At 32.9% G+C, this 13,290-nt stretch overlaps 2 protein-coding genes across 2 annotated transcripts in view; one reads left to right on the forward strand and one right to left on the reverse strand.

Moving 5' to 3' along the window:
• GEN1 (GEN1 Holliday junction 5' flap endonuclease) overlaps positions 1-11,430 on the forward strand; it is a 28,175-nt gene extending 16,745 nt beyond the window's left edge. The window contains exons 7-14 of the mRNA XM_025867775.2: positions 2,296-2,384; positions 4,063-4,213; positions 4,524-4,560; positions 4,652-4,732; positions 5,772-5,902; positions 7,410-7,471; positions 9,222-9,362; positions 9,902-11,430. Coding sequence (XP_025723560.1) covers positions 2,296-2,384; positions 4,063-4,213; positions 4,524-4,560; positions 4,652-4,732; positions 5,772-5,902; positions 7,410-7,471; positions 9,222-9,362; positions 9,902-11,223 — 2,014 coding nt within the window. The 3' untranslated portion in view covers positions 11,224-11,430. The remainder of the gene's footprint in view (positions 1-2,295; positions 2,385-4,062; positions 4,214-4,523; positions 4,561-4,651; positions 4,733-5,771; positions 5,903-7,409; positions 7,472-9,221; positions 9,363-9,901) is intronic.
• The window catches only part of SMC6 (structural maintenance of chromosomes 6), a 119,839-nt gene that overhangs the window by 92,950 nt on the left and 13,599 nt on the right, over positions 1-13,290 (reverse strand). The window lies entirely within an intron of this gene.

A 13,290-nucleotide genomic window follows, 5' to 3' on the forward strand; every position in this document is an offset into this window, starting at 1 on the left:
AATAGCAACTATTACAAAAAGTATTATATTATGCTTTCCAAAAAAGGATTTTGTATTTTTATTTTTTATTTTTTTAGAGGTGGGGAGAGGGAGAGAATCTCAAGCAGACTCCCCAGTGAGTGCAGAGCTGAACCTGGGGTTCGGTCTCACAACCCTGAGATCATGACCTGAGCCCAAATCAAGAGTCAGAGATTTCAACCAACTAAGCCACCCAGGAACCCCCAAAAATAAAATCTTTAAAATAAAATAAAATGATAACTGATTTTTGTTTACTCTGAGACTTTCCAAAGAAAAGATAAGAATATACGTCCTAAGCTATACTGTATTTTTTTCATTATTAGGTCACTACAAAAAGAAGTAGTACGATGCGAAATGTGTTTATTTATAACCGTGTACTTTTACCACAGGCTATTTTAGACTGTTTTACCACTAAGTAAAGAGAAACATAGCCATAAAATAATTTTATATTTAAAATTATTTTTGATATAAAATATTTTGATATCATATTTATTCTCTATAAGTGAAATGCCTGATATATTGCAAATATTTAATAACATGTAACACTTGATCACAATTTTTACTTGAGTGCGTTTTGTTTTATAGCCACATATTTAGTAATATATTAATTCTAATTAATTTAGACTGTACAATTTAAGGATTCAAAATAGTTAAGGTACAGAATATCTGGAAGTTTACCAACTGTGCTATTTAGTTTTGTGAGCATGTGAAGTATATTTACTTAATGAAAGCAGTGGTTTATGTTAATGTTAATTATGAATTAATATTAATGATGATAAAGTATGGAGTGAATAAGAAGAAGCTCCTTCAGCTATAAAGCTACTGATAGATCTAAGACTTCAATGAATTAAGGAGGGCACGTGCTGTGATGAGCACTGGGTGTTATACGCAACTAATGAATCATTGAACACTACATCAAAAACTATTGATGTACTATACAGTGGCTACTGAACATTAAAAAAAAAAGCAACAAAAAATAAGACTACAGTGAATCTGGTTTCAGTGAGTGCTGTGCCAAAAGCAGGAAAAAAAGGTACACATTGGCATGGAATCATTTGGGAATTGTGAAGAATAAGATAAAGAATGATATAAAGAATAAAAAGAAGGTATGGCACTAACTACAAATCATCCTTATTGTCACAGTTTCAGCAAATATGTGCTTTTGGCAGCATTTTATGAAATGTTTGTCTGAACATTTGAAAGGAATAAAATTACCTTTCTTCTTCTTACTATGTATCATTCTAATTTTAATTTAGACTGACTCTCCCCCCTCTTTTTCTTCCCCACAATTAAAGTTCTATTTATTTATCCAGCATCTATTAATGCTATTTTTAGCAAGCTCATACTTGGTCTTTGTAGTAAATGAATCAGAAATTCCAAAAGCCAAATAATATCTCTTAGTACCAGACACTGCACAATGAACTGAAGAGATAATTTAGCTTTTTATTAGACCTTTAATTTCTGTAAGTAGAGGAACATAATTCAGAGCGCTTGTGTTTTATGAGGAATACTTAACTATCCCCTTGGTGGCTTTATGTTGCCTAGAACTTAAGCCAAAAATAAAATTAACTTTTATTTAGTAGAAATCTTAGCAGATACACATTTTCCTTAAAATCAGTCATTAAACAGGCAGTGTTTTGCAGTTTACGTAAGAGATTAAGAAAATGATAATTTCAGATGATCTAGATTTTTTAAACAGTTTTTACTCAGAAACTTGATGCTCTATTTAGTTTTATACTTTACCCTTCACCCCTATTCCTGACACAGGAAAATGTTCATGTACGTGATTCGATTTGTTTTATACTTACACATAGAGAAGAGATCAAAAAGATATACACAAGTCATTCTCCCTGCATATTGCTGCCTAAATTAAGATTCTCTAAAAAAATACCCTAAGCTGAATGACTATATGAATGTATACAAATGAGTACACGAGTATATGAGTACATAGTCTTTGTCTCTTCTCCTCCCCCTCCTTTCTGCTGCCTCCTCTCTTCTCTTCCTTTCCTCTATCTTCCTCCTTTTTTCGCTGTGACTGTCTGATTCTCTCTTCCCCCTGTTGCAATTCTGTTGTCCTTGGGGCCACGTTTTTAAATTGAGGTACATAGATTGAGGGTTTTCCCAGGCTGGGCCAGTGACTTTATCTACCATCAAAGAGAAAACAAGTGGGCAGGTAAGGGAGGAAACAGAATAGCCTGACATTTGAGAGCATGGCATTTTGGTGACCTGTTTTTGTTTTGTGTTGTTTTCCTTTTAACATCATTTTTTTTTTTACAGGTTTACTCAGTGGAATGAAGAATCACGCTCTGATCCACAACCACTAGCTATTAAAAAACTGGCCCATTGTTCTGTGTGTTCCCATCCAGGTAAGCTGACATAGGGAATGATATCTCTAGAACATTAGTGTCTGATACCCACATTGTCATCCTTTTCTTACAATACCTGTTACATCTCTATCTTCCTCAGTAGATTGAAAATCCTCAGTGTCAGGAGTTGTGTCCATATACATAGTAGGCACTCAATAATTGTTAATTGAATGAAATAATGTGATGTAAACGATAAATATAGGGTAAGTGCCGTTTCAAACTATGATACCAAATTACATAGATGTTAAAATTATGTTTTCAATATAGAAATCCATTTAAACAAAAAAATATACTGCTAAGTCTTAGGGGGAAATCGGACTAAAACCATTTGTTTTTATTTGCACAAAGATAGTGACTTAAAACTAATTCCTAATACATGTTCATTATTATTGAAAATAACTTGGTTCCTCTTCATTAATCTTGGTAAAAAAAAAAAAAGATGCCATTAGTATGTACTGGAACAAAAACACCTTTCACTCCCAAGAGAGAGTAGGAGATCTTATTAGCTCATCTTTTAAAAGAAATTCTTGGGGCTGTTGGGTGGCTTAGATGGTTAAGCATCTGCCTTTGGCTCAGGTCATGATCTCAGGGTCCTGGGGTTGAGCCCTGCGTCAGGCTCCCCGCCCAGGGGAAGTCTGCTTCTCTCTCTCCCTCACCCTTCCCTCCCCCCAGCTCATGCTCTCTCTCTCTCTCTCACAAATAAATAAGAACTTTAAATAATAATAATAAATAAAAGAAATTATTTGTCTCAATATGTGTTCATAAGCATTGTCAAATTATGGATGAAATAAATGTTTTTATAGGATACTTTATAAATTCAATTCTGTAGTTTTTTGATACTTTATAAATGACAGTTTTAGTTCCTATCAATTATATGTGCTCTTCTGTATTCCCAAAACAATGTTAAAAGTGGTCTTGCTTTTCTTCAAAAGGGAACTAGGGCCCCATACCTGTGCCGTAGTCATAATTCGTTCATGTTACAAGCACAGTTTAAAAATAGCTGTTCAGGTTACTGAGGGCTAGACACTAGCAGAGGTAATTAACTGTTATATTCTTTTAATAGTCTCATTAAAGAAAGCCTTTCATGAATTATTCTGTTAAATCTTTTTTTTTTAAGATTTTATTTATTTATTTGAGAGAGGCAGGGAATAGCGCAGAAGGAGAGTGAGAGGGAGAAGCAGACCCCCCGCTGAGCAGAAAACCCGATGTGGGGCTCCGTCCCAGGACTCTGGGATCATGACCTGAGCCGAAGGCAGACGCTTAACGACTGAGCCACCCAGGCACCCCATAAATAATCTTTTTTAAAGCTAGTAATTATATCCTACTTCTCTTGCATGTAGCTACCAAGTAAACCACAAAGTTTTCTGTTGTTGATTATTGTAAAATTATAATTTCTGGTTACAAATTCATAGTTTCAGATAGAAGAACAATTTATAGAAACAACAAAAAAATAGTGTCACAGAAGAGTAATAGCTCAGGATCTACTTTGTCTTAAAAATTATTACAATATGCATCATTCTGTTCAATCTAAATGTATTGGAACCTTTCTATATGCTAAGGACTTTGCTAGGCAGCATTCATTTTTAAAAATTTGGAAAAGGGCAAAAAAAATAAATAAAGATGTAGAAGGTAAATCTAAAAAGCGGTGAAAATCATACTTCTTTGTGTTTCCATAAAGGTTCACCTAAGGAGCATGTACGTAATGGATGCAAACTCTGTAAAACTAATCAATATTGTGAACCACATGATTATGAATACTGTTGTCCTTGTGAGTGGCACCATACGGAGCACGATAGACAACTGAGTGCAGTAGAGAACAGCATTAAAAAGTAAGTTCTTTTTTTTAACTCCTTTTTTTCTGTCCTGACCTATTTATATACCTCTACGTGAATTATTTTCGCATAACCTTCCCCCATGTCTAGACTAGTAATATTTCACAAAATCTGTTTTTTTGATTTTTGTTCAAATATTAGGCTATATCAGAAGACAGTGATTTAATAGTTATTCAAAGAGAAGCTTGATGACTGGGATATTATCCAATGGCATTTTTCATTAAATGAGCAGAGATTAGGTGAAATGAATTGGGTCTGTCTAAAACTGCCCGATTATATTAACAACATGTATATAATTTATTTTCAGAAAAGCTTGCAGTTGTGAGGGATTCCCATTCCATAAGGTAATAACTAATAATTCAAACGTATGTCTTATTTCAGAAGTTCTTTTAAAAAGTCTGAAGTCTGAATTTCTATTTTATTTTCTCTTGCTAGGTTATTCAAGAATTCCTTTTGAACAAGGATAAATTGGTGAAGGTAATCAGGTACCAAAGACCTGATTTATTATTGTTTCAGGTATCGGAAAATACATACTTACTTTATGCGATGTAGTTGGGTACTAGGAAGATAAGAAGGGATAATGACTTTGTTTTGAGAGGAGATTTAAAACAGCTTTGATTGCACATATATTTTTCAGCATTTTTTTCTAATCTTCATTTCTTTGCCACATAGGAACCATACTTTGCAGACCACAAGACAAACAATAATTATGCTCTTCTTTAGAAGATACCTTACATACCATGTACAGATTCACTGTATTCAGGAAGATATTGGGGGTGGGGCATAATACCCAAAGAATGTGAGGATCAAGTATGTTGTTATAAAAGACAGTGTAGTTTACAAGGGCAATGGAATTTTTTTTTTTTTTTTAGTATATTTGACACATGAGGTTACATTAGTCTCAGGTGTACAACTTAGTGATTTGACAAGTTTATACATTATGCTATGTTCACCAAAGGGCATTGGAATTTTTAATCAGTGACCTAACTTTAAATTTGGACAGTCTGTCACTTACTATGTGATCTTGTATATGTGTTATCCTCAAAATAGAAATAATATTACTTATTTCATGAGGTCACTATGAAGATGAAGTGAGATTATTTATAATAATCCCTAACATAGTGGCTAGGGAAACAGAGTAGTTCAATAAATTGTAAGTACTTGTTGCCTATCCCTACCAACAACAGTAATACTAATGCAGCCAACATTAATTGAAAATTAAAATTTGCTATCATATTAACACATTACATGTAACCTCACTTAATCTTTATAATCTCTCAGTTGGGTTATATTTTGTGATGGAAATCCTAAGGCTAAAAGAGATTAAGTAATTTACCTAACATCTTGGAAATACCATACTGGGGTTCAAACTGACAACCCTCACACTTAATCCTTATGCAACATTGCCTCCTTAGGAGGCGCATTGTTCTTTCTGGGAATGTTCTTACTGATACTACTTTAACTAATGTTAATTCTGAAAGAAAAAATGATATTATCTGAGAGTGCTGTCTCCAAGAGATAACAAAATCTTGTTTTATTTGTTTTATATTTACAGAGATTTACTCTTGAAAAAATGGAATGGCCCAATCACTATGCATGTGAGAAATTGCTAGTGCTTTTGACCCACTATGACATGATAGAAAGAAAGCTTGGTAGAAGGAATTCTAATCAACTACAGCCAATTCGGTAATATGAAGAATTGTACAAAGAAGTCTCTGTGTTTCCATTTGAGTATCTTATGATCTATATAATAATCTTATTAATACCTTTAATAATCTTAATACCTTTAGTAGAGGGATAGATAGCTCTTTGTTATATAAAAATGGAGTAAAGATCTAGTATGAAATATTAAAAGTTTATTCAGAGTTTACAGTCAAGATAACAATAAGTTCGTGCCTTCGCACACTTTTCTGCTTCAAACAAGTCGTAATAACAGATTATTAAAAGAAATAAATATAAAATGATATAGCCAAGCTTAACCATAGAACTATTTCAATGAACCAGAAAGGGAACAAAAATGTAAAGTGAATGGAAGGACAGAAACTGAGAATTGGTAAAACTCAGCAAAGGGAATATGAGTATTCATTGTGCTATTCTTGCAACTTTTCTAAAGGTTTAAAAATTTTCAAACTAAAAGTTTGGGAGGAAATATCAAAGAAAAATGATAAACTACAAAGGAATGACAGTCTGATAGCATACATCTTTCATGACAGTAATGCTGGAGTAACATTTCAAAGCTTTGAGTAAAAATAATTGGCAGCCTACACGTCATTAAAGCCTTATTTACTGGTTGGCGAATAAATCACAGATTCTCATTAAAAGCACTGTTAAAGGAGATACCTAAGCAAGAAGAAAAATGAACCCAGAGGGATGATGTGGATAACAAAAAACAGTGATCAATCAATAAAGAGAAATCAACAAAATATATTTAGCTAATTTAAAAAACTAACTGGAAAAATATGTATATAAATAGCTGCATAATGCTTGATTAATATACAAGGATGATAATAAATTAAAACTTCCAGCGTATGCATGTAAACCATTAAGGGTAACCACTAAAACACCAGAAATGCAATCTCTGTCTTTGAAGCCAATACATAAAATAGGAAAGTAAGACTGTCAAACTAGAAGAATACAGGGGAAGTAGCAAAGAAAAAGTTGGGTAACAGAAAACACAAAATAAATTGTATAAATGAGTCCAGCAAGATCAGTGATCACAATAAATGTAAGCAGATTAAACTCATCAATTAAAAGGCATTATATTGGATGAATAAACAAAATTCAGCAATATTCTGCTATTTATAGGGCACGTGCAGAATAAAACTTCACAAAAGTTGAAAATAAAGAGATTTAACAGATTACCACGTAAATATTTACCAAAGTGATGTAGCAGAATTAACAGAAACAAAATAGACTTTAGAAGAAAAATCATTATTATGGAAGAAAGGAATGCTGAATAATAATGAAATCTACTGATAGGATATTACAATCATCAACTCTATGCACCTAACAATAAAATTATCTTTTGAATAAGCTAGTCAAAGGAATAATTATGCCATAATTCTTTATAGTATTTTTAGAATATTATAAGAATAAAACAGAAGCCAATGGAAATTGAATAATTCAATCTACAAATTGAAAATTTCAAAATAACTCCTGCAGTTAGACCTCATGAGAAGAATTTGTTTTTCAGAATCGTTAAAACCCGGATCAGAAATGGAATTCATTGCTTTGAAATAGAATGGGAAAAGCCTGGTATGTATTCACTCTAAGCAAAATTTGTAACATTTAACCATATGTGTTTAGCAAATATGGTGTGTATATATATGTATATATATATATATATATATATATGTATATACATATATATAAAACATATATATATATAAGATAAAGAAGAGACATATTACATGTACTGAGGATTGATTTCATAGTTTACTTGTGCTATTTTGACTAATAGTTTTGACTAATAGTAAATATTAAAAACTTTAAGTAATTTTATCTTAATATCATAAGTTGGTATTTCTATTGTAATTAATATTTAAGAATATAATACGGAAGTAGTTTTGATCTGTATTTCTGAAGAAAATGCTGCTGCAAACAGTCTTGTCATTGGATTTCACTATGTAGTTGGGTCTAAAGAAATCAGGTTGCTGCATAGCACCTGAGGTACTCTTCCTCTCTTTTCTTTCCTCTGTTTAGTTTTCATGAGAATTGTTAGTTGTCAAATTACTCTTGTTTTGCTATAGACAAAAATGCAGTGAACTCTGAATTAGCTCCCAAACTGAAGGCAAGGAAAGCACAGATCATTTAAAATGGAAAGTAATACCAAATTCATTTCTATCTGGCTTTGAAATTAGATTGTGTGATTATATGTGAATGAGTGAGGCAGTAGATTTATCAAAGAAAGTTTAAGTTGTAGGTAATTTTGAAGAATGAAATTGTAAGGAATTAGATAAACCATGCTAAGCAATACTAGGAAAAGAGAAAGCTGAAGAATTTTGAGGACTGTTTAGCAACAGTTCCACGAACTGTAGTATATTTTCAGGAAAGAAAATCACATTAACCCAGTTTGGCAGCACATCTCTGTTCAGTGTTGTCAGAGGCGCCTGGGTGGCTCAGTCCATTAAGCGTCTGCCTTCGGCTCAGGTCATGATCCCAGGGGTCCTGGGATCGAGCCCCATGTTGGCCTCCCTGCTCAGCAGGGAGTCTGCTTCTCTCGCTCCCTCTGCTGCTACATCCGTTTGTGCTTTCTCTCTTTCTCTGTCAAATAAATAAATAAAATCTTAAAAAAACAAAAAAACAAAAAACTAAGCATTGTCCTTTGTGGGTGCTGTTTTTTAAGGGAGAAAATGTACTCCTAGCCAGTTTAAGAAACACTGTAAGTTCATCTGTTTCCACTGTTTGTACTTTAAACTCATCAACTAATATTTTCATTATAGTGTAGCTTCTCATGTGATTTTTTTCCCTCGTGTAGGATAAACATAAGGATCTAGTCTATTTATATATTATATTGTAAATTTACATGCAAGCATTCTCATTTTCATTCAGTAGCTGCTTGTGAGTCCAGTGAGCCTGGGTGTACCCTCAATTCTGTTCTTTTCAGGAGCCATCACTAAAGAAAGTTAATGTTGGGAGTTTTAGGAAACTGCCTATTCCCATTCTTTATCTGGAATTTTAACACTTATAGTAAATTAAAAGCAACCAACCTTATCTAAGCAATGTTTTCTATCCTGTAGGTACCATCTTTAGAGCAAGAGAATTTAAATTTTTCATTTTGAAAGGAATCTTTTTCCAGGTCTTGCCAGGCAGAAGAAAATCAGTTCTGTACTAGTATCAACAGATAGTAAAACAGAGACGTTGTAAAGCAAGAATTGTGATGAATTATCAATTTGCACATGATTTCGTTTACTGGTAAACTTACCAGGTAAGTTTCTTACCTAGGAAAATTGAAATTTACAAATATGCAACTAAGGCTGTGTCTACTGTATTTTTAATCTTTTAGAACATTATGCTCTGGAAGATAAACATGGAGAATTGGTTCTACAAACAATAGAAGAAGAATCATTGTTTGAAGCGGCTTATCCTGAGATTGTTGCTGTTTATCAAAAGCAAAACTTAGAACTGAAAGGGAAGAAACAAAAAAGTAAGTATCACATTTGATAGCTATTTATGCCACACACAAATGTTATAGAAGTTACCTATTCTATTTGAATCTAGCTTGTCTAAATTTTGCTGAAAGTTCTGTAAAATCAAGAGTTAGGATTTTACTCTTGCTTCTTTGTCTTGATACACTTCTTTTTTAAAGCCACGAGTAAACCATTCTGCTCTGTGTGTGCTAACTTAACCAAGAGTTAATAGTAATCGTACTATTACTTGTTGAGCAACTAGTATGCATAACGTGTTTTGGATTATAAACACATTTTCTTTATTTCCTAGAACTTGATGAGGAAAACAAATTCAATTATAACATTGTTTCCAAAAGAAAATATTTTATAATATTTTATTAAGAATTATGTTGTTATGATTATTTATAACACAGTTTCTAGGAATGCACTGAGACAAAAAAGACAAAAATAATAATTACTCATGCAGAAGATTTCTGGTCTGAACTCTTTATTTACTTACTCAAGTTAAGGAAAATAAGATAGATTTTAAGAGTATTGTATTTTTTTTTCTTTTTAGGCATGAAAATTAAGTCTAAAGAAAGCAATTGGCCAGAATCAGATGATACGATGAGCTTCCAGTCACAGATGACTTTAAACCCCACATGTGAAGTCTTTTCTAAGCAGAATTCCAAGTTACATTTGGAAATTACCCCTGATTGTGCATTACCCCAGAAATCTATTTCTGCATCATTGAATAGCTTAATTTTACCTGAAGATACTCTCTGTTTGAATACACAAGAGCACTTGGTGTCTTCTCCAAGACCTTTGGCTATGCAGCAAGTTAAAGCTGTCAGTAAGTCTCTGATTCCAGAATCTAGTCAACCTAGTACCTCATCCCATAACGTATCAGCGATTGCTGATCTACAATTAAGCACCATTGACTGGGAAGGTACTTCTTTTAGTAATTCTCCAGCTATTCCAAGGAACACTTCCTCTCATGGTTTAAAATCAGAACTTGAAACAGCCATCCCTGAAAATTTTAAACATTTCTCAGAAGAATTATCATGTGAATCAGAATGGTGCACCACAAACATTAATAAAGTGTTGGATCGGGATCTTCAAAAGACTAATCCTGAAGAGAATCTACTTTTTGGTATTACTCATTTACATCTTCAGGATTTGCCTTTAAAGGAACGAATACGTATAAAATCATCATATCCTCAGGATAATGCACGGCCAAATGTTGACCTGAAAACTTTGTCCCTACTTACCATAAAAGAATCTTGTATTACTAACAGTGGTTCTAATTGTCCATCACATCTCTCAAATGATCTTCTAGGTATTTATTTGCAAAATGAATCTAGAAAATCTAAAGTTCTAAAAGGAGACCAGCTATTTCGAGAAAACTATAAAATGAATACTTCTAAATCTTATTCTGTCAACAATCCAATAGTAAAGACCTTCAGTGTTAGAGCTGGACCACCAAATACTGCTTTAGATCATAGTAGAAAAGTTGATGTGCTAACCACTCAGAAAAGTGTAACGAAGAAGAGCGTTTGCCTTGACAGACATTCCTCTGATGAAGAAAGTGTCCCAGTGTTTGAGAAAGCTAAAAACACAACTCAGAAAATGAAGCATAGTTCCCAGAAGCGTAACCCAGCCCAATTCAAGAAAGATAATGCCAACAAGTTGAATAACCCTAAAATATATATGAAAGAAACTGAACAGTGTGTCCAGGCTTATAAAACAGGTGGAAATGAAGAATACTGTTTCCCAGATGCAGCTAAAGGTTCTCTGAGTTTTCTACAGTGTCATAAAGACAAAGGTGACTCTGGTACTTCTTTGGATAGTCCTCTTCCTTTATGTCAAAGATTAAAACTGAGGTTCCAAAACTCTTGAAATGGAATTAAAAATATTTATAACTTAGATTTTAGTACCATCAGCACTAGCAGAGGCAGAATCTCTACATGTGGCATAAAAATGTAATGTGGTTCTGTGTATCATGAGACATTTTCCATTTTAATTAAAATTGTAATAAAAAATGTCTAAAACTTTGGTTTTAAAAGATGATCCTTGTGAAAACTTAAAGTATATTTTAAAAACATACTTTTGACATTGTTTATGTCTTTATTGATTTTAAAGTTTTGAAATATTAGTACAGTACTAGAGTAAATGCTTCATCCATTTGCTCACTTTTGTCCATTTCTTCCACAAACCTCTGAAGTTTTCATTTATATTTCAGTTTGTTCCCATGAAGATAACTCTTTGTAATTACCTACACTCCCTCGGTGTCTTCTGTGTTGCCTTTCCTGAGAGTTTTACTTTCTCTCAATATGAAGATACATTTAGTGTGCTCTTCCAGTGTTGGTAACCTTATTCTCTTTGTGAGGGGCAAAAATGAAAAGGAGAAGATGCTCAGTATAATTAGTAAAAATTATGGTTGTAATGGCTGAAAAAACTGAGGAAAGCTACTTCTTACATAACCCCGAGTTCACAGTTATGCCAATTGGAAAAAGATTTGCAAAACAGAATGTATAATGAGAAAAGACTTAGAAATTTGCTCAGGATCACACAACAAACTAATGGTGTGGGAACCAGATTTCTTGCCTCCTAGTTTATTGGCTTTTCTGTGTTTTTTTTTTTATAGCACTTTTTTCCTTTCCTTTTTTAAAAATGATTTTGTCCTATATTGACTTCAGTAACTCTAAATATTAAATTGTGCGTTAACATTCAAAAAGTCTAGCAGTAACCAGTTTGGAAAGTAAAAAGTAAAGCTGTTGCTATTTGCAGATGACAAGATCTTTATATACAAAATTCTAACAAACCCACTAGAAACTATTAGAACTAATAAATGAGTTCAGCAAGGTTGCAGGACAGAAGATCAATATACAAACATGAGTTATATTTCTATACATCTGCAGTGAGTAACCCTAAATGAACTTAAGAAAATTCTGTTTACAATAGCATCAAAAAGGATAAAATACTTGGGAATGAATTTAACAAAAGAAGTACAAAATATACACTGAAAACTACAAAATATCGTTGAAAGAAAAAAACCTAAATAAATGGAAAGACATCCCATGTTCATGGATCAGACGACTTGATACTAAGATATTTCCCAAACTAGTTTATAGAGTCAAGGCTGTCTCCATCAGTTTCAGCTGATTTCTTTGCGCAAATGGACAAGCTGATTCTAAAATCCATATGGAAATGTAAGGGACACAGAATAGGCAAAACAATCTTTTTAAAAAAAAAAAGGAAGGACTTGGCTCTCCTGATTCTGATTTTGAAACTTACTATAAGGTTTCAGTGACGAAGAAGGTGTTGTAGCAGCATCAGTGTAGACATACAGATCAAAGGGATAGAATTGAGGGTCCAGATATATGCTCTAACATTTATGTTCAATTGATTTTCAACCAGAGTGCCAACACAACTCAGTGGGGAAACAGTATTCTTTCAGCGAATTCTACTGGCATTACAGGATATCCATATGCAAAAGTATGAATTTTGAGCGCTACCTCATAACAATATGCAGAATTAACTCAAAATGGATCAAAGATCTGGTTGCAAACTATAAACTCTTAAAACATGGACATAAATCTTTGTGAATTTGGATTAAGCAAATATTTCTTAGATAAGACACCGAAAGTTTAGCTTGTACTCCATCAAAACCAACAACTTTTGTGTTTCAGAGGATACTATTAAAATGAAGAGAAAACCATAAAAGAGTAAAAAAATATTTTCAAATTGTGAATGTGATAAAGGACTTGTGACTAGAGACACATATCTAAAAAGCTCTTACAACTCAATAATAAAAAGACAATAAATCTGAATAAACATTTTTCCATAGAAGATGTACAAATGGCCAATAAGCGCATGAAGAAACTAAAATTCATTATTTATCGGAAAAATACAAATCAAAATCACAATGAGATACCACTTTACACCCAACAGGACAGCCAGACA

The sequence above is a fragment of the Callorhinus ursinus genome, unplaced genomic scaffold (assembly GCF_003265705.2).
Source record: "Callorhinus ursinus isolate GAN/ISIS: 27379988/994484 unplaced genomic scaffold, GSC_fseal_2.0 scaffold10, whole genome shotgun sequence".
Lineage (NCBI taxonomy): Eukaryota > Metazoa > Chordata > Mammalia > Carnivora > Otariidae > Callorhinus > Callorhinus ursinus.